Source organism: Pogoniulus pusillus, chromosome 2 (genome assembly GCF_015220805.1).
Source record: "Pogoniulus pusillus isolate bPogPus1 chromosome 2, bPogPus1.pri, whole genome shotgun sequence".
Lineage (NCBI taxonomy): Eukaryota > Metazoa > Chordata > Aves > Piciformes > Lybiidae > Pogoniulus > Pogoniulus pusillus.
In genome coordinates, this window is record NC_087265.1 from 12657502 (window position 1) to 12683436 (window position 25935).

General features: G+C 40.4%; 1 protein-coding gene across 1 annotated transcript; it reads left to right on the forward strand.

Moving 5' to 3' along the window:
• Positions 1 to 247: 247 nt before the first annotated feature.
• Positions 248 to 24257, forward strand: CFAP221 (cilia and flagella associated protein 221). Its single transcript, XM_064166496.1, has 24 exons — positions 248 to 383; positions 805 to 905; positions 1887 to 1973; positions 2080 to 2175; positions 2626 to 2723; positions 5073 to 5176; positions 7219 to 7378; positions 7876 to 7990; positions 8081 to 8192; positions 8413 to 8518; positions 9106 to 9193; positions 10323 to 10412; positions 11935 to 12030; positions 13441 to 13531; positions 15577 to 15704; positions 16138 to 16218; positions 18527 to 18634; positions 18776 to 18907; positions 20321 to 20479; positions 20841 to 20935; positions 21279 to 21368; positions 21574 to 21663; positions 23202 to 23231; positions 23822 to 24257. Exons 1-24 carry the CDS (start codon positions 248 to 250, stop codon positions 23946 to 23948), a joined length of 2520 nt encoding a protein of 839 aa, XP_064022566.1. The 3' UTR covers positions 23949 to 24257.
• The last annotated feature ends 1678 nt before the right edge of the window (positions 24258 to 25935 follow it).

The window sequence follows — 25935 nt, forward strand, 5'->3', positions numbered from 1 at the left end:
ACATGCCCATAGTGTTAGAACTTGTGGTGGGAACAAGGTTTCCTGGAATCACTCTGTCCTTGTTCTTGGCACACACTAACCTACTTCAGTAAGAAAGCAGGTAACTCCTGCTCCTAAATGGTTTTGGAAGTTTTAGGCAACAAATGCTAGCAGTGCAAGGAAAGATATTTTGATCATTATATTATTTTGATTTGCCCTCAGGTGCTGAGGATTTTTAGTACCGTCCAGACTCTGTTTCTGTCCTAACATGGACATTGTTCAGCCAGCCTCCACAGAAATCACAATTGCTGAAAAATCCTCTGAGAAAATACCCAGTGTCCTTCTGGCCAGCCTGGTGGAGGAACCTAAAAAAAGACCTGTCCCTAATCACCTGCTGGAATCAAGTAAGTTTCTGCTCTCTGGTGGTTCCCTAACCTTGGAAAATTTCTAGGAGACACTTTGTTATTGTGGGGTGTTTTTTTTGCAAGCTAAGCTCCCATCCTGTTGATTCAGCTTCCTGTAAGCCCAAATCATAGGAAAGGTTGTCAGGAAAGACATAATGGTTCTACTGATCCTGGCTGACCCTGAAGTTTTGGTGTGGGTTTTCAAGCCATGATGCCAAGAGCTAACCTGGCAACAGGAACATGGCTCTGCTGGGGTAGTAGGTACTGCTTTACTGATCCATTTTCAAAGAATAATGCCTGCTTAACAGGACAAATAGTTGCTGTCTCTCTGTAATACACTGAGTGCAACATAAATAATGTAAGTGAAAGTCATCATGTGTGTTTCACCTGCTATCCTTTTCTGTCTGGTATGCCTCTGCAGAAATCTTTTCAGAACTCCAGAGGAGCAAGGTTATACAGGCTGAGCCTGCTGTGTTACACTATGGTGGATATGAAGTTGGAAAACATCACCAACAGACGCTGGTAAGTTTCAGAGCAGGGATCCTCTTGGGTCTTATGAAAGGACAACAAAAGCTGAGTGAACTGCTTGTGGTCATGAAGCATTTTGCTCTGCAGAGTGCTCTGAAAAGCAGCGCTTGCAATCAGTGGCCTTGTGGTAACAAAAGAGATGAGTGCCATGCTGTGTGCATCACTGGCCTTTGTGGTCTCTCTTTTACCTCTCTTCTTCACGTGACTTGCACATCGTGAATGGAAGATTCATGCCTCAGCTCTGTGAGAGAGAGTTTTCAAAATGTACTTGGACTGCCACTGTGCCTGCAAACATGTTCACTGGTGGCAAAAATTTTGAAAGTGTCCCTGGCCTTCTGCCAAGATCTAAGGAAAGAAGCTCAGTGCATAGATTTGATTACCTTTCCTTGTGAATATTTGAGTAATTACTTTTCTTCTCTCTGATTTCTCTTTGTCTGCCTTCTGTATTCATGTGCTAAGTGCTTTGAGGCAGAGGATGGGTGATTATGGTGGACCAAGTTCACCAGACAAAATGAAATAAAACAAGATGCAAGAGGCTTTACAGACTGAACTGTCACCATCCAAAGATTTGCTGGTTTGTGATCCAAAACAAAAACATGGAATATCACATAATTTCTATTACTTCAGACCTCTGTAAAGGCAAGCTCAATAGGCTATTTCATTTTTTGTTCCTTTTATACGTAGACAAAACAGGACCAGAATTTGATTCAAGTCTGCTTTAGCAAGACTGACTTTTATTCCTGGGTAAAGGATTGTGTCTTGCTTCCACAGAATAAAAATGCAGGCTGCAAGGTTTACTTACTTTTCTTTTAAATTCAGAACATATCTTGAATTATTTCTCATAAAGTAGAAATGATTGCTTCCTTGTTTAATACAGTTTCTTTGCTATGGGTAGTCTCACAAAAAGCACAGCTGGCATTCTCAACTGGTTTACTGTAAAGTGGTTTGCAATTTTGATTTTCTTTTGTTCAACAGAAGCTGATAAATATTTCTGGTGATGTAATAAGCCTTCATATAATACCACCTCAGACAAAGTATTTTCAGATCAAATACAGCAAAGCAGTAAGTGTCAGAAAGTCTTTGCACTGCTCTTTGCATGCAGCAGTGGTTTTGTGTCATATAAGCAGCTTTTCCATGCAAACTATCTTATGTTGTGTTATTTTTCTAGCACCATCTTGTCCCTGGCTTGTCATATGCAGTTACTGTTGACTTTTGCCCTGATGAGTGGCAGTATTATTATGACTGCATCCGAATTCACTGTCAGGTGAGGATTTATTCTAAAATATATTTACATTTGGAATGGAATGAAACAATTGTTAGGACATGATAGTGATAAAAGTACAGTGAATCTCCTAGAGCCACATGGGTTTGTTCCCAATAAGCCTAGATTGGAGTGCTTCTTCGTAAATGCTTGCAATTTTTTCTCTCTGTAAATGTCCCAGGCCTGTGGGTAGACTGTCTTCCTTATTCTGTTACTCTTTGCCAGTAGATCAATCTTTGTGCCACACTGATGGCAATCTTAGCTGAAGAGTTCTGGAAGAGCTATAGATAGTTACTGAAAATCAAACAAACAATGAAAACAGGAAGAACATTGATATCCTGAGGTGCAACGCAGTGATCTTGAAGATCTCATATGCCCAACCTCTACAGAAACTTCCTGTATTTGTTGTGAGAAATAACTATCTACAGTCTACTTTTTCTTTTTTTTTAACAGGGAGAAGATACATTACTCATTCCTGTGCATGCCTACCCTGCTGTGAATGTAGAAATGCCATCATTCATAAATCTGTCTGATGTGTCAGTTGGTAAGAGGTGAGTTAAGGACAGACAGTTGTCCACAGTTTGTGGGACATGCACAGAATCTGAAAAAATCTCATTTTCCTCTATTTGTACAACTTAATGTCTTAGAAACCTTGAGGAAGTCAGCTACCATCTGGACTGCAAAATAATTCTGTGCATGAACTGTTTCAAGTACACATTAGTAAGAAAGTAAATGCTGCACGAACTAAGCATATACATAGATGGAACTGTGGTTTTAGTTAGTCTAAATTGGTGCTGACTCCCTTCATTGTGTGTGAAGCAATATGACTGCTGTTCATAATCTGTATGTTCCTGAGTGCTATTGTTTTTAGCATGAGTAAGTTTGAAGTGAATGGACCTGACTTTCAAGATGAAACATTCTGGAAATAAAGATAAGAGTTGATAATGGTAGATGTGATAGCAAATAGCTAACCTCGGTCTAGAGACTGATCAATCATTAGAATTGGTTCTTCTGTTTGAAAATGCTTAAAGTGATCTTCTGATGTGGAACTCTTGAGTGGCATAGACTATTCATGCTACTCTCCTGCATAGATGTAACACACTGTTCTCACTAAGTAATTGGTAGTAAATGTTAGTAGGAATTGTGAAGAGGATAAGAAGAATGGAGATCCTGTTGATTAGGGTCATGTTCTATAGTGTACTGATTATATTGCAATTATGATGATTTGTCTTAGTGTAAAGATTTGAGTGAATTCTGGGAATCAAAGGTCTTAGCAGCTAGGTTTTGTTTTAGCCTATGAATTAGAAGTAACTCAGAAGTATTACTGAAGCACAGAAATATGACTAGGCAAAGCACATGCAAGGAAAATAAAGTTTCTGAAAAAAAATGAACCCATGGTTATAGAATTAATTTTGGGTCTTTTTGTTGATTTGTTTTTCTAATCTCCATCTGTTAACTCCAGTGAATCTGTGAGAAGTGATGTTACAGCTTTCTCACAGGACTAAACATACCTCCAGACTTTCTGGGTGCCTCTAGACATGATGTAATCCTGTTTATTTGCTCAATTTTTGTAACAAGTGCTGAAATGTACATAATTTTTATACTCTCAGAATACAGAGATTAGACAGAGTACAAAATAAAATTGTAGATACCGAGAAAATTTTTCAACACAGCAGGAATACTGAGAGATGCACCTGGGGGAATTTGGAATACTTCCTGAAGATAAAATGGATGGCTTCAAACTTTATTTTTTACCAGTACTTTTAATCATGGGGCTGTTAAAATCTTTCTTAGAAATGAAAGCTCTCTGACACACTTGATGGTGTACAAACCCAGGGGACTATGGGCCTAGACCATAGCCCACTGAGCTCAATGGAAAAACTGTCTTTTGCATCCATCAGTCTAGGATAGAATCTATATTCTAACATCTAGTTTTCTTTTCAGGTAGAGTGTCCCATCAAGCAACAGACAGCCTAGTTGATTTGGTTTTAAGGCACTGTACAAGCTGCCTTATACTTTCAAACAAGTTACCTCCCTAGTGCACCGTTAGAGCTTCTTTATGAACAGGTCATATTAAGGCAGAGAAAGAAAGACTTTGCAGTTATTGTTTATTTCCCCAGGCATATAAAAATACACTCTCCAGAGGAACACTGTGTGTAGCATGCATTCTTTGCTAATCAGCAGGATAGGATTTCAGTCAGACAGTTTACAAAAAGCAGGAATAAGCCTGGGTGAATTGGTCTTGATTTGCAGGCTGATGGATGGTGTTACGCCAACGCTTTTGTGTTTCAATTTGATGTGTGAAAACAGATGCATACAAAAGCAAGGCAACTTGAAAAGATGTGTGTTAATACCCTTCACATAACCTGTGTGAGACATAAAGGGCTCTTACGAAAATCAGGGGATGGCATCATTATTTCCACAGTGGTTCAAGTGTGCTGGAGTTTTCAACACTTTTGAATACTGCACAGTCTTTTCTCATCGTCTTCCACAAACAGGTTAGAGGAGATGGCCAATTTCTCATTCTGTACTCACTGTTGCTCCAGGTTGGATTGGTTCTGCTTGCTGGATATGGCAGTTTGTAAGAATGTGAGGGTATGCAAAAACAGCTTCTAAAATGTCAAATTTATACTTTTTTTCTGTAATGAGATTCTATATGGGTAGGAGGAAGTAAGTTGAGATGTAAAATATCCAGCTTTCAAGTCAAGATTTAGCTCTCATTTCCTCACTGGATGAAAAATCTGACAGATACTACTGTTTTGGAACAAAGAATGACTATTTTCATATTAAGTAACTCATCCTTCTGAACACAGATAAATTCAGTTCATGTCATGTATAACATATTTTTCCAGCCTGTATTTAATGACCATTGATTTCATTCTTTCTTTCTCTCTTTTCAGTAAGGAGTATGTTATCCCCTTACAGTGCAGCTGTCCAGTAGATTTTGAATTCTACATTGATTTTATTCAGCCTCACAGAGCCTTCACTGTCCAGCCAACATGTGGTAGATTGAACTTATTTAAAATTCTAAATGTTAAATATGTATTTGTTAAGTGTAGATAGTTGTGACAGTGTATTCAATGCTATACAGAAAAAAAACTTTGCCTCAGAGTGTTTCCAGGTAATTACAGACTGATAAATGTTAGCCTCATGGCAAATAGCTGGCAGGGCTTTTTTTTTTTTTTTGTCAGTGCCCAGCCACAAACCTCTGCAAAATGTGGGATGTTGTAAACAGTCCATCTGGCCTTTGTCTGCTCTCTTTGCCTGTGTGGCCTTTGGAAAGAAGAGAGGCAGGAAGGCCAGCATTCGCCTTTTCATTGCGCTCTTCTCCAAGGGCTTTCCATATTTGTGGAGTAAGTATTCATCATGTTACTTCACTGGGGGCACAGAGGAAGTAAAAGTTGACCTCTGCTCTATCAAACACATCCCTATACCTGTTTTTCCTGAGTGGTCTGGAAGAACTTGATAGAACTGTGTCTGTCCTGTTGCCTCATCAGTCTTAGTGACAAGAACACCACACTGCTGCAGATGTTTCATGGGGCAGTATGATTCAGTCTAGACCTCTGCATATGGACTTTGCAAGAGGCAGAGTTTTGCAGTTACAGTATGCTCAGCCCCATTTTCATGTCTTAATGCTGGAGAGGGCTCTGTCTGAGACAGATAAAACCGTTTGCAGGTCAGATGCTGTCATTGTTTAATTTGGCAGGTTCCAGTAGAAGCATGTAAGTGCCCAAGTCTTTTTTGACAAAAATGTGTAAGTGAATGAGACCTGGCTGCATAATTCACTTAGGCAGTCTAGTCAATTCCATGAACATAAGTAAAGAACTAACTAAATAAATACCTTCATAAATCTGTCACTTAGTGCCATTTGTGAGACTGGAACTTTGACTTGGATTGTTTATGAACTTCAATAAAAGTTGCTGTTGTTCTGTATATACAATTATGTGAATTGGCCCTGTCTTGTCAGATAGATTGCCACTGGTCAGAGTTAGTAGCTGGCTTCTGTCAGATGTGTGGTTCACAAAGATGAACTATTTTGCTGCCTTGTTTTCTTTCAGAATATTTCAGAATATACCTCTTGGGATAATATTATTTCTTACTTTGTGCTTAAGGAAGTATTACCATGTCAAGGGAGAAAAGAAACTAATACAATTGAGTAAAACCAGGGAGAAATTGTAAAATTCATCAAGAAGTTTTGGGGGTTTTGCGTGGTCATAGACAAAGTGGCTGGCTTAGTTCCTGGAAGAAAAGAGGGGGAAAAGTACCCCAGAAAAAAGACACATCAGCCCAGTAAAAGTTAAGTTAAAAAAAATGGTAGCTAGAAACACTGAGGTGCTGAAGGCCAGCTAAAAAGCAGTAGGTTTCAGCTCCTAATCAAGCCATTGTGCTCTGAGGTCAGTAATTTTGAAATACTCAAACAAATCACACGCACAAAATCCCACAGAGTAATGAAATGAACTAGTGCTTAAAACTACAGGATGCAGAAACCAAGCCAACTCTACAGAGATGAGAGATTAGTATTTCTAATGAGCTGAATAAGGTCCTTGGTGAGGAATATCAGAGCCTTTATCCTGGGATTTGTCTGAATGTTTAGTGATATGAAGGGTGGTTAAAGTGGTTGAGAAAATAATGGAAAAGGTAATAAGGAACTAAAACCAAGTAGAGACAGACGATATCCAGATGATTTCCACAACTCGGGTGAGCACAGAGGAATATGTTTAAAATGCTGTGCTCATGAAAGCAGAAGTGCCAGAGACTTCAGAATGGCAGATGCAAATGATTCTATGAAGAATTTGTCCACACAACCAAGAAATCATTTTCACAGCAGTACTGTCAGATCTTTGCTCCTGCAAAATATCTCCAATCACCTGGCAATGGACAGTTCTTGAAAGACTTCTTGAGACCTGAAATATTTTCCAGACCTATTGCCATTTGTTCAGGCATTAATATTGTCTAAAACCAAAAAGATAATCTAGACTCAATCTCAGCATAGTTAAGTGGTCTCACATTAGATGGACTCTTACTGGTTTTCTCCTCTAACTGCAGGAATCATTCCAGGCAATGGGAAAGTAGAAGTAACTGTGAAATATTCCCCACTTGAGTATGGAACAGCACAAATGACAATGCAGTTATGGACTTCACAATTTCACTCAAAACCTTATGTATGTGTGTTCACAGGAACATCAACACCACATCTGGGTCTAATGTATGTATGACTGACTGCTCTTTGAGTAATTTTGCCCAGTGCTTAAAAATAGCAATGTAATAGGATTTTATGACATTTTGCTGTAATCATTTTAAGCAGTTATATCTATGGAAATTTAAAATGCAGTAATGTAGTGCAAATACTAATACATGCACCACCTCTTACATCATTTGCTCAAAAAGCCCTTAACCTGTATGAAGTGAAATTGTACCAAAGTGAAAATAACAAGTTGCATATCCTTAAGGAAGTGTTCAGCATTCTCAATTTCTATGATGCATGCTCCATGTTACTACTAAAGCATTGCAGGACACAGGAGCTTTGGAGCAGTAAGATCTTTTGGGCTGTACTTCATTCTTTGTGAAATCCAAAGATTAGAAAGTTTGTTTCCAATTGTGATTTGGGAGAGAAATTTCCAGGGGAGGTAAATGTGTGGGCTAGACTTATATGCCATTTACCTGAGTGTTTGTAAGAGCAATGTCTGTCCTTCTGACACCTAGAAAAGAACAATTTGCCAAACAACGAAGTCCAGAGAAAAAAAACGCATCTGCAGGGAAATTCCTGGTGTGGAGAAGAGAACAGCTCAGCCAATCACAATCGACGCCTATTCAGAGGGTAAAGGTGTGCAGAGATAAGAATCATAAGTACTTTCCTGGGCTGAAAATCTTCCTTATTTCTTTCTTTTTATTAATTTTTACCTCCTAGGAAGTTCAATACCAGAACTTCAGGTTCCCCACAGACTTGTCAAGTCCATATGCTGTAGCTACTGTTTTGAATCAGGACCCAGGCAAACTGAAGATTAAGAACTTGAAACAAGGTATGTAATTACATGGCATAAACTTGGTCTTATCAGCATTTGTAGGTTTATGATGAGAAGCTCACCTTCAGAATTGCTGAGGTGATGTGATTGTAGTTTCTCTATGAAACATCATCCAAGTTTTACGTATTAATGAGTTCAGTTATTGTAATGAGTGGATTTCCCAATTAAAAATTCAGCTAATTTTGAAGTGTGATAAGGCTTTCTGACATTCCTGCAGCCTTTTGCCAAGGCAGTGAAGGGGTAAAGACAAGACAGATGAAGGAAGCCATATTTCGACTAAGAACAAAACAAAATATTCAGGAAGAGGGAGCAAATTATCTGAAGTAAGTGTTGTTTAATCACAGTAACAGCAATGGGGCTTACTTGAACTAAGGCCTCTGCAAATTATGTATGCAATGACCACTAGTGCACAATACTACTATTTCATGTCCTGATGGGTTTGTTTTTAAGCTAAACTACTGTTTGTTCATTTTCAGGTTGTTTTCACCTAAGAGCAGGTTCAGTAGTAGTACCCCTGGTACTATCCCTGGAAGTACCCAGGGAGGTCTTTGATTTTGTTATAGTTGCCTTCAGAAAGAAATCTTTCTGAAAACCTTGTTCACCTGACCTTGTTCTCAGGCATCTCATCCTGTGCCCTTAAGGGCAAAGGAAGCTTTTGTGATGGTTACCAATAATACAAGGCTAGAGTTGTAATGGAGTGAGCAGAATTGCACACATACATCAAATTGTGCAAAGCAAAACCTGTGCGTAAGCACAAGAAGATTTCATTTGCAATCCATAGATCTGCTCTTATACTGAATGTTATGGACCCCCAGACACTTTGGGTGTAGGAGAATAAGACTGTTAGCCTTGAAATAAAGCAAAGGCTGCATTAAGTGAAACATTTTTCTTGCCTCCACTGTCAATGCAGGCAAGCTCATAAAGGCAAAGATCCAATCTCTGTGGAATTTAAAAAAGAGATTATTGAAAAGCGACAGAGGGAAGAAGAGCAGTACAAGGTTAGTGTCTGCAGTCTATTTTGCACATTGAAAATCAAATTTATACTTTCAGATTATGCAGTAGTGCACTATTATGCTCTCAGCATCTTCAGTTTATCTTCACATACTGATGCAAACCTGTGCTGCTGATTATGGGAGTAGAATTGGTTATATGTAGGGTAAAGGCTTAATTTACACACTGAGTTAGGCACTTTGAATTAACTCAAGCATTGTACTTAGTACTAACAAAGGAAGAAGTAAGAAGAGGATCTGAAATGTGAGATTGTTGTGTCACTGAATTAGATGTATATTAACTTTGTTTAGAAACATTTGTTTACTTACCTGTTGGACAGAGGAGCTGTGGATATCTCTGAATGGTCTCATACTTGTCACCATGACTTTATGGCAGAGGCAGATTTTTGCTCATGTTGTCAATTTGTTCTCCTTGAGTGTCATTAGGCCTCAAAGAGTATTTATTATCTCTCCGTCATTCAATCTTTATGCTATACAGCCTGGGAGTGTCCTGAAGACCTTTAACCAGTTTGTCTTTCACTGTGCTAACTAAAATCTGTGAAAGTCATGGGAATTTCACTCTGCAAAATAACCCCAGGATCTTTGTTCAAGAAATTAAATAATAGGTAAATGGGACTGGGATTAAAGAGGCACAGTGAAAAGAAGCACTGATATCCATTTGTCATTCTGAACACTTTGAGGAAGACTCAAAGTGATGTGATAGTAGTAAACTGTTTCACATGTTAGTAACAGTAACAGTAACAGTAGTAAACTGTTTCCAGAGCACCACTGGAAAACCAAGACAGAGATGTTCACAGAACATGGGAAAGCTGCTGCACTGTTGTCTGGGAAGGTCTATTCAATTGTTAACTTACAGTGTTGGTTCTGTAACCCTTCTCTGTCTAGCTGGCTATGCAAACCAGACTGCTTCATTAGGATAGGGACCTGATGAAAACTCATGCCCCAAAAGACATTATTTTAATTTCTTTAAGTTGCTCAAGGGTTGCAATAACCACTTCCTAGTCTGTTTTTTGTTAGGCACCTCCAAAATTGTATGTAAGTTCCACTAATTGTAAGGCAGAAAATAATTCCCTGGATACTTTGTACTAATGTGATTATTCTTCTGGTGGTAAATTAGATCCAAAGAGGAGATCCTCTCATAGAACAGGAGTTTCAAAGGAATGAAGTAGAAGTTTCTTTCAGACGTGTTATCCGGCCCGTTGACCAGGTTTGCTTTTATGCTATAATCACCTACTAAGCTAACAAACAGCCACAGATGTTTGGCACTGAATCGTTTTCCTCCTAATGTTCCCATTTCTGTATCAGTATCTTATTTCCCATTTTACTCTAAGTACAGTAGGGCAATCACTGTGCTGCATGCACAGCTCATCTGATAATGATCTAATATGAGAGATAAGGGGAAATCTGCAGGCCCAACCTGAGATTCACATTGCTTATTTCTGAAAGTTCTCTCAGGAGTAGCCTAAACATAAGGCTAAAACATATCACAGAATTTGCAACCTTCACCTACAGGTCAGATTAAGAGAGACCTTTCTGGTAATACAGATTGTTTTGTCTTTCTCTATGGTGTGAGGTACCTCCTAGGATCCATTTCCTATGATTATTGGGAGCATTGCTTAATAGATACCATGCTACTGAAGGAAATTTGTTAGCAACACAAAAGATCTTGCTCCCTTCTTGAGGAATGTAATAGCTGAGGTAGTTGGTCTTTTACTATATTCTTAAGCCTGTTACAAAGTGATGAAAACTGTTTAGTGAGGCAAGGCAAGAGGTTGTGTGGAACTGGTGTTTTGAGGACCTTCCTAATCTAAACATTGGTTGAGCAGCTGCACTTCTGTTGAGAAGAACTGTACTCTGGGTCCACTGGAGTGTCTTCTAGAGGCACTTTTTTCTGTCACATCAATTTAAAACTGGAGAGAATATTAATGCATCAAGAAAGATTTACTTGTGTTCAGAGAACATTCTGACAACTTAAGGCGTTAGACACAGCAACACCACCTCTGTCACAAAAAACAGAGATCACTAGATATGGTGAGGTTATTCTAGGGAGTTATCACTCAGAGTTTACCCTGCTTTTCCTCCCTTCTGTAGGTATGTGCTATCAGCCATTACTGAAGACAGGATACTGACTTTGCTGGGCCCCTGGCTCGAGCCCTTACAGCTATTCCTAGTCCACATCTGTGCAAGATGAAATGTGTATTTAGTAGAGACCTAGTCCATTCTCTCCACTATCTGACTGCTCACATATTGCACTTAACTTATAGCAGGTGACTATAATTTGTGTGGATGCAGACTGTGCACTTAAGTTATAGCAGGTGATTGTAATTTGGTAGATGCAAACCATGCTACATTATCTCTGCAGTCCCTATGCTGCATCTGCAAATATTTGGTGGTTACCTACCATTAAGTCCTGCAGAGAAGGCTTCTGGTTAAATGGCAATACTGAAAATGTTTTCATTTGACCTCACTTCAGTGTTTAGAAATAACATATGGATTGAGGCCAAGGAGTGCCTTGGGCTGGTGGAAATTTCTTCCTTAAAATCATGTAATTGTTTGAGTTGGAGAAGACCTCTAAGATCAGTAAAGTCCAATCACTGACCTACCTAACACCACCATGGCCATTAAACCATGTCCTGAAGTGCCATGCTTATGTATAAAAGGGTTGTCCTTTTTCTTTTCTGTTTCCTTTAAAAAAAAACCACCACAACAAACCAACAAAAACCTTGCAGTATCCAAGTGTCCATCCTACATTTGACTTGCTTCATAATGACCCTTGGGACAACAGAAACAGGATGTTGAGGAAATTCCAACAAGCAGCATACAAGGTAACGTGAACAACCAGAATGCATGTGATGGCTTGACACCTTAGAAGCAGCACAAAAGTGCATACAAACTACCATGTAAGGAGTCTTCACAACTAGCCAAGTAACTTGATAAATAGTGTCCCTACTCCACCAGAAAATAAGGATCTGGAGTAAGTTTTGTATTCAGCTGATGCTTCATCTGGTGCTTCTTCTGGTGTTTAATACTGCAATCGATACTGAACAAATGCAGGTGGATTTAAATGTTTTTTAAAGTTAAAAATGCTTTTGCACAAAAAAGAAGATTTTAAAGTGCATATAGAATATTGTATGAAATTTGGGGTCCCTAGTACAAGAAAGACATCAGTAGGTTGCAGTGAGTTTGCTGTAGAGCCACCAAGATGGTCAGTATCTGGAGCACTCTGTGAGGAGATGCTTAGCCTGGCTGGAGGGGGAATGTGGAGAGAGATCTGCACCTTCCAACACCTCCAAGGAGGTTACTGATGATATACCCAGAATCTTTGCAATGGTGCATGGTGGGAGCATGGGAAGCAAGGGAAATAAATTCACATAAGAAACTTATTTACTGTGTATATGTAAAGATTTTTCAACCACAGTGACTGCCAATCATTGGAGCAGATCACCCAGAGATACTGTACAGTCTACATTCTTGGATGTTTTCAAGACCAGACTGGCTAAAGAACTAAAGAATGTGTCTGATCTCATTGCTGACCTTGCTTGGAGCAGGAGGTTGGATTAGGACCTTGTAAGATCCTTTCCAACCTGAAAGTTAATCAGTAAAACCACTTATTTCATTGGCTTTAAATACTGTCTTGCATCTTCACTGCTCTTCTTATGAAATCTAAATGTAGCAGGCAATATGGATATTTCCTGGTCTCTTGGATATTCTTTTCCAGTCTATTTACAATATTAGGCTCTATATGGGGGTCCTAAAGAGAAATGCTCTTTCCTGTATTAAAGATAAGAAGGTGGCTAAATGGCCTCTTCCAGTATTAAAACCTAGAACTCCTCATTGTTGGCCCTTTGATGTATGACACTGGACAAATGCACAGTGCAGATTACTACTTACTCACATTCATAGAGCCATAAGTGGCTCTAATCAACTATTTAGTCATTGTTGAATCTGTATATGGCAGTAGACCCAATTGAAGCATTAAGACCTAGCCAAAAAATTCTCGATTAACCTGTAAGACTAAATGAAGGTTTATATCTGGTTTTGTTATGTGATGTCACTGTAGAGATCCATTCTACATCTCTTCACCCTTTTCTCCCTTCTGAACAGAAAACTATAGTAAAAAATGTAAAATAGAGACGTCTAGGAGAGCTTTGTAGAACAAATACAGTTGTACATTTCTAAGGCTGTAAATTTTAGAGTGTTCAACTTAATATTAAACTTTTAATGCATTCTGTCAGGTTCTGATTCAGATTCGGCTAAATCGTGTACTGCTTCTGTTCCGTGGGCTAACCAGAGAAGCCAGAGGTTTGGAGGAAGGCTCCACATCTGGTAAGGAATAGAACAAGTTGATGTTTGGCCCTGAATTATGATAATCAGATTGTACTCCGATCTGTTACCTTTAAGTAAAGGAGTCTTCTAGCAAAAAGAACCATGACAAGATAGAGTCACAGAATCACAGAACAGGTTGGGTTGGAAGAAACCTATAAAGGCTGTCTAGTCCAACCCCTCTGCAGTGAGTAGGGATATCTTTAACTGGCTGAGGTTGCTTAGAGCCCCACCCAGCCTGACCTTGAATGTTTCCAGGGATGGGGCATCTACCACCTGTCTGGGGAGCCTATGCCAGTGTTTTGCCATGCCCATTGTAAAACATCAAGTGGAGCCCAAGAAGTTAAAGACATAGAGAGAGGCAGGGGAGTATTCCCTTCAGCTGCCATTTGGAGGGGTGAAGGTGCTTACTGGCAGTGCTGGCAGCCTGGGACCAGAGGTGGGTGAGGAAGTTGCTGGAGCATGGCAGTGCCACAGGCTGGGCCAGCCCTGGCAGGGTTTATCTGGGCTGCCTACCTCTGCCTGGCAGCACAAAAGGGTCAAGCAGGAGTAGAGCTCTGGGTTGTGTTCTCCTGCAGTGATGTTCTGTTGTGTTGAAGTATCCACGTGAGGAAAGCTTGGAAGGCTTTTGCCAGCAGGCCATCTCCTTTCCCATAGCTGTCTTCACTTCTGCTCACTTCCATGCAAACCATGGTACATGATCTGTTCCCATCAGCACTCCCCACAGCAAGCTGCAGAAGGGTTATTAATGCTTACAAATAGCTGAGGGGTGGGTGTCAGGAAGGTGTGGCCACTCTTCTCAGTGATCCCTGGTGGCAGGACAAGAGGTAAGGCGAAGGAACTTGAACATGAGAAAATCTATCTAAACATGAGGAGGAACTTTTTTACTTTGAGGGTAGTAGAGCACTGGACCAGGCTGTGTTGAGAGCTGGAGAAGTCTTCATCTCTGAAGACTTTCAAGGCCTGCCTGGATGTGTTCCTATGTGATCTGGTTTAGGTGGTCTTGCTTGGCAGGGGACTTGGACTTGATGGATCTTCTGAGGTCATTTCCAACCCCTCACATTGTATGATTTTATGACATAGGATAAGAAGAGCTTCTCACGTGGGGGATGGAGGAAGGAAAGACACATGAATGTGATGAAGATACCTAAACTCAGTGGAATAAGACACATGGCTAGGTGACTAGTACTGGGTTTAGGTTTCATTCTTAGAGTTTTCTCATGCCAAACAGTTTCAAACAATCACTTTACTGCAAAAGGAAAACCTTGACCTGGAAAAGTTGCTCCTTCTTTAGAACTGAGTAGGAAAATGGCCTTCTGTGAGAGTTGCAGCTGAGTATACCGGGAACAGAAGCGAATTTGTACCTCTGAATTCCTACTCCTTTGTACACATGCAATTGGTCAGTGGCTGAAACACCTTACCTTTCCATATCAGGACCTTTCCTGCTTCTGCAAATAGACACTTTTAATCCCCAGTATGCAGGAGTTGCACAGGTGCTTCAGGTAGCAGGCAAAATGGCATTTAGAATGCAAGAGAGGCCTTCTAACTTGTCTCTGCCTCTCTGAGTGCAAGGAGATAGAGGACCATGCTGGAATGAGTGAGTTGCAATTTCCTTTTAGAAAAGGGAAAATTAGATCTGTCATCTAGTCAAGGTATTGTGCTTGGAATTTTGTAGACATGGCATTTAAAGTCTTTAGGAAATACTACCTGCTTTTTTAGAATTAAAATCACTTGATGCATCCTGTCTTAGGAAGATGTTAATATATTTTGTGGCTGGTTTCTATTCTATCACTCTATGAGAGAGTGATTTGCCATTGGAATGGGCTGCCCAGGGAGGTGGTGGAGTCACCATCCCTGGAGGTGTTCAAGAAAAGCCTGGATGAGGCACTTGGTGCTATGGTCTAGTTGACTGGATAGGGCTGGGTGATAGGTTGGACTGGATGATCTTGGAGGTCTCTTCCAACCTGGTTGATTCTATGATTCTATTTTTCAAAGTCCCCTTTAAAATATACTATAAAATCTTAATATTTGCTTTCTGTTCATGACAGACATCAGGAGTTTCAGCAAACCAGAGAAGAGTGAAAAATATCAGGGCTTTACTTCCAGCATATCTGAAGATCTTATACTGCCATTTGAATTCCCTTTTCACAGTTCCCAGGACTTTCTCCGTGAGTTGGTAGGTATAGCAGCTAAAATGGTGGCCAACGCTTAAGGGAAAATTTTATTGAAGACATTGGCCCCAGGCTTGCTACCACCTTTATTAAAATTTCACAATGTGACTGGTGTCCTAGGGTTCCAACAAATTAATTCAGGACTTCAGATTTGCTAATAGTGCTGCTGGGAAAAAAAACAAACCTGCATTCTCTTAATTGCACTCTAAAATTCTTGTGTGGCGCACAGGTTAATGATCAGCTAATATCCGTGGTTGTGCAGAATACATGAAAAGTAACTGAAATACCAAACTCCAAGAAGAGACAGGAGAAATATCAAAAGAAATCTTTACATAATTCTTTCCATATGTTTTTCAAGTAGCTGTGCTGATGGAATGCTGCCAATGCAAAACAAAACACCTGCCACATTACTGGGTTTTAAATACTGTGTACTTTCAGGCGCCTGATGCTCTTGGCCTAGTTCCTATTGAACCTGTAGATGTGAAAATCAAACACGTTCTTCCTTTTTATGACTTGAAGGTGAGTCAGTACAGCTCCCTCAGCTGTATCATGTTTCTCTCCTTCACCAGTCCTGTTAGATGTGGTTTCTGTCTGGTTCGGTGGCCCCAGTATGCAGCCCAGTGGAAATGTTGCCTTAATGTTGCCTTTGTGTCCAGAGAAGGGCGATGAGGCTGGTGAGAGGCCTTGAGCACAAGCCCTATGAGGAGAGGCTGAGGGAGCTGGGATTGTTTAGCCTGGAGAAGAGGAGGCTCAGGGGGGACCTTATTGCTGTCTACAACTACCTGAGGGGTGGTTGTGGCCAGGAGGAGGTTGCTCTCTTCTCTCAGGTGGCCAGCACCAGAATGAGAGGACACAGCCTCAAGTTACACCAGGGGAAATTCAGGCTCGAGGTGAGGAGAAAGTTCTTCACTGAGAGAGTCATTGGACACTGGAATGGGCTGCCCGGGGAGGTGGTGGAGTCGCCGTCCCTGGAGCTGTTCAAGGCAGGATTGGACGTGGCACTTGGTGCCATGGTCTAGCCTTGAGCTCTGTGGTAAAGGGTTGGACTTGACGATCTATGAGGTCTCTTCCAACCTTTATGATACTGTGATACTGTGATACTGTAATATGGCTGTATGACTGGTTTCCATACTTAACAAGCTTATATAATCATAGAACTGGTTTGAATCATAGAATTACTTTGGTTAGAAAAGATCTCTAAGATCATCAAATCCAACTGTCAAGCTAACACCACCGTGTCCACTAAACTATGTTCCAAAGGGCTGTATCCACATGTTTCTTGAACACTTTCAGGGACACTGACTCCACCACCTCCCTGGGCAACCTATTCCAATGCCTCAACACTCTTGCTGGAATTTTTTTTCTCCTAATACCCAATCTGAACCTTGCCTGGCACAGTTTCAGGGCATTTCTTCTCATGCTCTTACCTGATACTATGCAGGAGGGTAAGCAATCCACGCTTTCCAGACAGACAGATGAATCACCTCAGCTGAGATTATTATCAAACAGAAAAAACACTCTGCATGCCACCAGTTGTAAAAGTGTCCTTCCTTTTAGAAAGTAACAGAAGCCTTAGAAAGTAATGGAAGTATTTTGATTATTTGGCATCCACTTTCTATGCTTAGCTCCTTCATTCCTGCATAAGAAATGCAAATATCTCCTGCTTGCAAGATACAATGTTTTTTCAACCTTAATCAGTACAGTAATATTTTTTCCTCCTAACTTCTAAACCCCTTTCTTTCCAATATTTGAATAGCAAAAGATCAAATTCTGAACCCCGTGAAAGTAAAAATATTTCTTCAGGTTTAAATCAATGCATATTTTGTCTCAATGTCTACTTTCCCCTTTTTTCACATACCATAACAAGTCTAGAAGCTGTCTTCTAGCTTCTTTTCCCACTTACTGCACATTATTTCATCTATCAATGTTATACATATTACTTAAGACAGCTTTTCTCCACCTCATTAAGTTCAGTATATTTGATCAAGAAACTGTTAAATCCATGCTCCTTCATAGAAAAGCAGGGATGGAAGTATTCACAGAATGTCAGGGGCTGGAAGTGACCTCAAAAGATCATCCTGTCCAAATGCCCTGCCAGAGCAGGATTACCTATACCAGATCACACATGTACATGTCCAGGTGGGTTTTGAATATCTCTAAAGAGGGAGACTCCACAACCCCCCTGGGCAGCCTGTTCCAGTGTTCTGTCACCCTCACAGGGAAGAAATTCCTCCTCGTGTTTACATGAAACTTCCTGTGCTTCAGATTCCACCTATTACCCCTTGTCCTGTCATTGGTCATCACCAAGCAGAGCCTGGCTCCATCCTCCTGGCACTCACCTTTTACATATTTGTAGACATTGATGAGGTCACTTCTCAGTCTTCTCCAAATTAAAGAGCCCCAGCTCCCTCAGCTTCTCCTCATAAGAGAGATGTTCCATTCCCTTAATCGTATTCGTGACTCTGTGCTGGACTCTCTAAAGTAGTTCTATGTCCCTCTTGAACTGGGGGGCCCAGAACTGGACACAGTACTCCAGATGTGGCCTCACCAGGGCAGAATAGAGGTGAAGGAGAGCCTCTCTTGATCTACTAACCACACTCCTTTTAATACACCCCAGAATGGCATTGGCCCTTGTGGCCACAAAGGCACATTATGCACTTGTTCTGTTTGTCTCTGGTTCTATACCATGTTCCAGAATAATGATCCAAGTATCTTTTACCTGAGATATGTCCATGATAAAACTGGAATATTCCATTCACTTTATGAAGTAAGCAGAAGTGATTCTTGTCATCTCCTGCAGCACATCTTTTTTTTTCTTTTCACTTAGGTTCCTCAGCATTTCAGAATTATGAATTACCAGCCATTTTGTACACACTATGCAGCCACAAGTTACATACCTCGAAAACTTAACCGACCACTCAGGCAGGGAGCCCTGGTAAGGTTATCTCACATGCAATCTTTGCTGAAGTCACCCCCAACCCTACATTTATACAATTATTTGGTGAATTTTATCTCAGCATTTTATACCAGAAGGCTTACTACACTGTGAAAACCTTTGATGTCTCTGTTTTTCAAGGAGGAGTTGGTTCATATAACTGCTTCTGACAAACCATCCTCAGAAGCAGCAGAAAGGGGCATCAGCCTCTTAAAACTGGTTCCTCCCCAGGCTTTAGTCTGCCCTACAGAGAGCAGCCCACTTCGTGTTTTTGTAAGTATAAGATGACTTCCACAGTGGACCTAAGAAAGAAGAAGAAATGCTCTTTGTTTCATCAGAAGCCTGATGTGAAATTTTCTTACTCAGACTGGTGTATAAAACTAAAGAGAGTGAGAGTAATCCTTCAAGGTACAAGCCCTAGTAGATAAGAGTCACAGAGCTTACCCCCACTGAGATGGGCATCTATTCTCCTCAGGGTGCAATTTAATCAATTTAGGAGAGGGATGGTAAGGCAAAGTTGACAGTGATGGCAGAAAACTGGAGACCTTTCTGGTCTCACACTCAGCAAATGATCACTGATTCCAGGATTCCCTGGAATGCCATGAGCCCCTCCTTTCTTCTCTATTTGTTTCCCTATTTGGATGTTAGAAGAAAAGCCATGATCTTAACATCTTAGTCCTTCTATAGCCTCATGTTCTTGCCTGGGTAGGTAGGACAGGTGCCACCTATTCCTCCTGTTCAGCTAAGAGTCTGCAGTTCTGCCTGATCCTTAGGTAAGCTGAAAAAAAGTGAAGTCAAACTCTTCGCTCACATCTGCTGCCTTAGAGTTTCCAACAGTTCTCTTAGCATCCCAAAAGCAGATTTCCAAATTATTTGGCACAGAGGTTCAAAAAATTACAACCACGTGCATGAGAGGATTTTATCTTCTTTAATTGTAACGTAGATAGTGCTACTTAGCACCAGCTACAGAAGGTATATCCCAGCACAGCCTGGAGGTCTCTGAGGTGTCTCTGAGTAGGCAGAGACAGCTGTACAGCTTAGTGAAGTGCCATGTATGGGTACAGGCAGCATCTCCAAGTCAGCATGGCAGGGTGCCTGGCTTGGGTGGCTCTGTCTTTCAGCATTCCTTAGCTGAAGTGGCCCAGAGCCCAGTATGCTGGTCTGGTGATCTTGGCATAACATATATAATATAGACTTGTCCTCACTGTGTGTGGGCAGGTCTCCAGTAAATTTACTGGTGAGATCTTCTGTCTTGTTAGTGTAAGAGCCAGGCACAGCCTGGTCTCACACTACCCAGCATTAGACTTTATTGAGAAACAGGCGTTTGTGTAGTGAAACAGATGACAAAATGCTCACTAGCTTCCATCACGCTAAGGCCAGCTCCCATTCTTGGATTCTAAACTGTTCAAAGAATCAGGATTTGAGAGTATTCTGGCAGTATTTTTTTCTTCCAAACTTAGAAAATATGCCTGAATTTCTATACTGTAGAGAGCATGGATAATCCAGGTATATTATGAGTTTCTGTCAAGTGGAATAGACAGAAAATGAAGAGTCACACCAAACAGAACAGTCATAACAAGACACAGGTGTGAATCTAGGGAGACTACATTCATTATAGGAACTGAATTTTCATTAATTTAGCTACTTATGATGCTCAAAAAAAAAAAAATCTCTGTTTTTTTTTAGAACCCCACTCCAGGATTAGTTCCAGTTTTACCTCCTTTGTCCTACTCTGAAACAGATATCGAATATCATCTTTGTCCTCATCCAAAATATACCTTTACCAAGGAATGCCCCAAAGGATCCAGTATTCCAGTCACACAAAAGAAATTTCTGCATCATGAGGTATGGCCTTTTGGATTTATTATATAAGTATCTGGTCTGTTCTGACTGAGAATTTTCTCCAAGGAATAAAAAAGGAAGGTGAAGAGTCATAATAATCAGTACATGGGCCAGAGTATCTTGTTCTTGTTAGGCTTTATCCATGTCTCTTATTTATCCTTGAGTATTTACTTGCTCTTTCCTTCTTTTCGCTGTCTGTTGGGTTCTTCATAACCTTGCAGGGGAGGAAGTATCTTTTAAATATGGAGAACTGCAGCTCCCCTGACTCGTTTCTCAGCCAAGAAGTCAGATGATCTGTCCTGCAATCCTCTCTCCACTGCATTGTGTGTTAGAAGTCTGACTGCTGTGGCACTTGTCATTTCAGGAAGTGATTTGTGGAATAATGGAATGGAGGAGATTCTTGCCAGTGGTGTATTCCACTTTTTCTAACATGCCCACATTACCAAGCACAACACCTAGGTAAGAAAGAGTTTCAATATGTAGTGCTTCTACCCTGCACCAGTTCCTCCTGTCTTTAATGGCATTGCCCAGTAGCTAGTTCCAAGGATAAAAGTGGACCTATGGGTGGAATTAATTCCATTCTGAACTCCTGTCCTGCAGGAGTATTGATGGTAAAACCTGTAACATACAGGCACCTGCAGCCAGTAGTAGCCAACATCTTTCAGGTTTGTGTTCCCTCACATCACAGCAGGTTCTGTGTACTTGTGTCCATTGTAACTACAACTACCATGAAGCTTCAAAATACAAACACTGAGTGCAGTTACTCTCTGTCCTTCTTAAACTAACACTGTCTCCATCACAGGGATCCTTACAGTTCAGATATGCTACCAAGAGATGTACCACCTGTGCTGTACAACTTGCCTGAGAGAGACAGGGAGAATATAATTGACCAGTAAGTTTCTCCTCTATTTTGTATTCAGTGTGATTATGTCTTAACCACTTGTGTGGACATGTCTAAACGTGTCCTGAAAGATCCTCAAAGGCAAAGCACAAAGTTCCTCTTGCATAAAACATACTTCTTTTTTTTGTTGTTGTTGTAATAAACCCCTGACTTCTAACATAACAAAGCCTTGTTGTTCTTCTTTACTAATTTTTAGTGAGACAGATGAAGATGAATTCAAAATGATTCTCACTCCAGAGATGGTGAGAGCTGAATTTCCTCAAATTGGGCAGGCAAAAGAAGGAAGGTAGGCAAAATCTGAAATTGTGACAGAGGAATGGGAAAGAATCTGAAGACAAGAATCCCCTTCCTTCCAGAAGGCAATACTTAGAAAATCATACTGAGGTGCTTTAGAGACTACATCAGAGTGGGATGCAGATCTGGTACTATGAGCGAAGTTGCACTGCAAATGCAGTCTCCAGATTGGACTTCAGAATGTGACACACTGGTCTGGATGACTCTGAATTTGTTTTTATCAATATGATCCAACACTTGAGGCAGCTTTCTCGCATTTACAGAGCTATACAATGTTCTTGAACCAGTGGTATTTCCTTTTCAGTGACCCTTCTGGTTAGGTATTAATGCTGGCAGAGGAATGAACCCTTAGAATTTTCACCTAACATGGTGCTTTTTTCTCGGGCTCTTCCTGGGTAGGTCAAATTTACTCTGCTGTCCATGCTTCCCAGTTGACCAACACACATGTTTTAGGCGTACAAGGCAGCATGTAAAGTGGGTTGATTAATAAACTCAGAATTACACACTCCCTAAAATGTAAAGGGGCGAATTCCACCTTTTGCCTCCAGAGTTGTCAGGCCAGTGCCCTGAGTTTGTAACTCAGCAGAGAAACCTTGAGGGGGAACCTGAAGGAAAGTTGGGTCTTGGATGAGACCAATAGTTACCACCGTGTCTTTAAAGCCACACTTCAGAACTGGCCATCAGTTCTGTGGGGCTGGAAACAGAAGCAGATGCCCTTCATGAAACTGGGGGGTAGGTGATGCTGCAAGCAAGCCTATGGCTAGGGTGATTAGTCTTCTGGAAGTGCATAATGGCCTGAAGCTTTCAGAGCCATTAAGAAATTAGGATATGCCTTTTTCTTTAATTTTAGAGGGAAATTATTTGATAGACATTGAAATCCTGTGCAACTGTCAGCCATTAAACTTTGAGGTAGTTCTGCCTATTATGAGCCCTCTGACATACACCGGTTGCTGTGTTGTGATTGCTACAGCATTGACTGAAAATAATTTGAGTTGAAAGCACAAGTTGGTCTGACTCAGTGCTGATTTTTGCATTCTGTGACTTTTTCTTGTCATGTTCAAAGGTTAAATGTGAAGCAGTGGTGTATGGAAGAGTATTTTGAAAGCACTGAGACAATCCTGCCAGCCAGATTAATGTGTGCGCTGATGCACTCAGCCCTTATTCTGTGGCTGCTGTGGTGGTCACATAGTGCTTGGGTGGCTTCCAAGCACTGATGTAGCCATCCTGTAGAACAGTAGTTTCTGAAGGAGACTGTGTGCACCATACAGGTGTAGCTCTTTGGCTTTGCTCTGCTGGAATTGTACCACAGTGAAGTGACAGTGTCTTTTGGAATGACCAGGGGCCTATAAGAAGGCTGGGGAGGGACTTTTTACAAGGGCTGTGATGACAGGACAAGGGAAGATTGCCATGGTGGGCTTAGGCTGTTGGTTGAACTTGATTATAGAGGTCTTTTCCAACCAAAACAATTCTATGATTCTATGATGATTTGGGATAGCTTATGTAACTAAAAAGTGTCCTTTCTCTCCACAGTGACACAGTATTGGATGGTGCTTTTCCTGGGTAAGTAGTTTTTTAACCATAAGGTTCTTTCTTTTTGAAGGTTTGGATGTTTTCTTCAAAAATGAAAATATTTCTCTGTATTTAACACCTCTGGATATTGATATAATTAAAAGCTTCTCTGTTTTTCTGGCTTTGTAAAGAACTAAACAAAAATGTATTAGCAAACAATGAAGTTCCAATCCTTTCTTTTGCCACTGGTTCTTTGCTGTTAAGGATGTGGGAGTGTTTGACTAGATTGCAGAGCACATATTGCTCCTCTACAGTAATTTCAGCAGTTTATCCTTAAGGCAAATCTCTTTTTCCTGTGGTTGCTCTTGTTCTGGCCATTACATCATATTCTCCTTCATAGATAAAATCTGAAATTCAGTCTTCTAGTGTTTACATGCCAGATCTTTAGCTTTCCTAACTGGCCAAGACAAGAGTCAATGTTCTTTTCATAGTTTCACTCCTTTTCCAGGTGTACATAAGTAATGGAATATCCTCAGTGTTCATTATAGTAAGAAAATTTGTGTCCTCTTTGTTTTTGTCAGCATTCCTGAGTAGGTCTCCTGGCTATTATAAATATAAATGACTTCTTAAACTTCTTTCAGAGACCTTCACAACCGTTCAGATGGACATTTTCAACCCCAGAAGGAGCTCAGAGAGAAGGTTCGAAAACACGTGCAGAAAATGAAGCTGAAAGCACTTAATAAAACCCTTATTCTGGGATCAGAGTAATTTTACAAAGTCCACGATCTGGAAGTGCTTAACCTGTTAGTGAGTGAGGCCTCCCATGGCCCAGCTACATGCACTTATGTTTGGTGAGGTCAGCACCTTCTTATGCACCACCAGCTCTGTCTAGGACTCTCACTGTGACCATTGTACCAGACACAGTAATTGCTCCAATAAGAATTCTCAGCTGTGTACCTGCTCATTTAGTCTTGGTGTGAAGGACCAGCAAACCATAGTGCTACCATGTAAATAGTTTGGTAATTAGTCTACAGCCCACTGTTTTCAAATAAAATGTGCAAAGTTCTCATGACCAAATTCTTCTGATTTTGGTTTTTTAGTTACGACCTACCCTGGGATTTTTTCAGGTAAGTCACCAAGTCTTAAACTTGACTGTAAGTCATACACTGGAGATTTGTAATGGAAGGGAAGATCTGAACACAGTTACTGTCCACTAAGGTAATGTCCAAGTAGATTTAATTTAATTTAATGTATGCCTCTTGTGGCAAAAAGGGGGTATGGATTGGGGCAATGAACTTGAGAGCCTTGTGAGACACTGTAATACTCCGGGTGTATTGCCTAGGAATATTTCTCATCATGTCACCTTTCAGATGAGAAATCTCCTACGTTCTTGTGGGCAAGCTGGGCATCAGAAAAAAACGGTTTTATCCATAGTGAGTTGATGGCTCGTTTAGAAGAGTGATCAAGGCTTTTTGTGCTAAAAAGCACATACCTTCTGGAATATAAGGCATGGAAAATACAGCAATACCTACTGCGTTGCTAGAAACCATTCTGCTTTCCAGTCATACTTAAAACCCTCAGAAAAAGTTTATTCCAGAGAGAGGAGATCAAGATAGGCAAACTGTAAAAAGCCCAGGGAGATAAAAAATGGGAAAGCAGAGTGTAACTAAAGCTTTAGAATAGCCAGTATTGTACTAGCTACATGCTATCTCTGCTCACTTCAAAGGAATAAAAAGCTGCTAAGTTTCTGCTAACTGTCTAATGGGCAAGGGATTGTTCAGAATGCAGGTCTGGGTATCTGCAGAGTTTCTCTGGCTTACAGACAACCCTTTAAATAAGTACACATTGCTTTCTTCTTCTGAAAGTCCTGAGGAAAACAGTTGATCTTCTAAGAGGTGCAGTAAGATTTGAGCATGTTTCTTAACATAACCGTGACAAAAATATTCTCACACTTTACAGTTGAAACTATTCACAGTTCATAATTCACAGTTTAGGTTAAATTAAGCATAATTCTTAGGAACTGTTATCCATCAGCTAAATGTCAACGTCTCCTAAAGATGGAGTAAGTGTTCAGACACAGTGATGATTAACCAAAGTTAATCTATTTTTTGTTTTATGTTCTTGGGATTTTTTTTACAGCAGAATCCTCTTTCCTCCCTTCTCCAGAGTTTCCTGGTCATCCCAGTGCAAATTATCCATACTTCTCCATTCTCCAGTGGCAGATGTCAATCTTCAAAGAAATGAACTCCCTCTTTATTTAAGTGATTCTCCTTTCTGTGTTTTAAGGCTTTTTATACACAGGTCTCTGTTTGCAGAGAAGCTAAGAAAAAGTTGTTACCTTGCCCTAAATTGGTCTTAAAATACAAAAGAATTGTTTTAACTACAAGTAATGCACAGACCACTATGCATTAAGTCCCTCCAGGACAGCTTATAATATGTTGAATCTTAAGGTAAAAAGCTGTCAAAAGCAATACATCTGCGTCTAATAACATGAAATTTGGCTAAATAATTAGGAGTTTTAGATTTTCATCCACTTAAGTATTCTCCTGGTTGACTTACTTTAAAAAATGGGATATAAACTATTAGAATTATAACCTGCAGTTGGTGGTTATTCACAGTTCAATGCCTGTTCAGTGTTTCTTGAGAAGGAATGAGATATTACAGACAGTAAATCACAAGAAAAAGGAATGAGGTAATGGAAATTGTGCTTTTGGTGTAACATTGCCCAGTGCACTGGAATATTTCTGACAGTTGT

Excerpts from the sequence above, each read along its gene's own strand:
- CFAP221 (XM_064166496.1), top strand. The coding sequence starts at position 248 with ATGGACATTGTTCAGCCAGCCTCCACAGAAATCACAATTGCTGAAAAA. Across the intron at positions 18,635-18,775 it reads CACTCAGGCAGGGAGCCCTG|GAGGAGTTGGTTCATATAAC; the intron begins GTAAGGTTATCT and ends CTGTTTTTCAAG. Across the intron at positions 18,908-20,320 it reads GCAGCCCACTTCGTGTTTTT|AACCCCACTCCAGGATTAGT; the intron begins GTAAGTATAAGA and ends GTTTTTTTTTAG.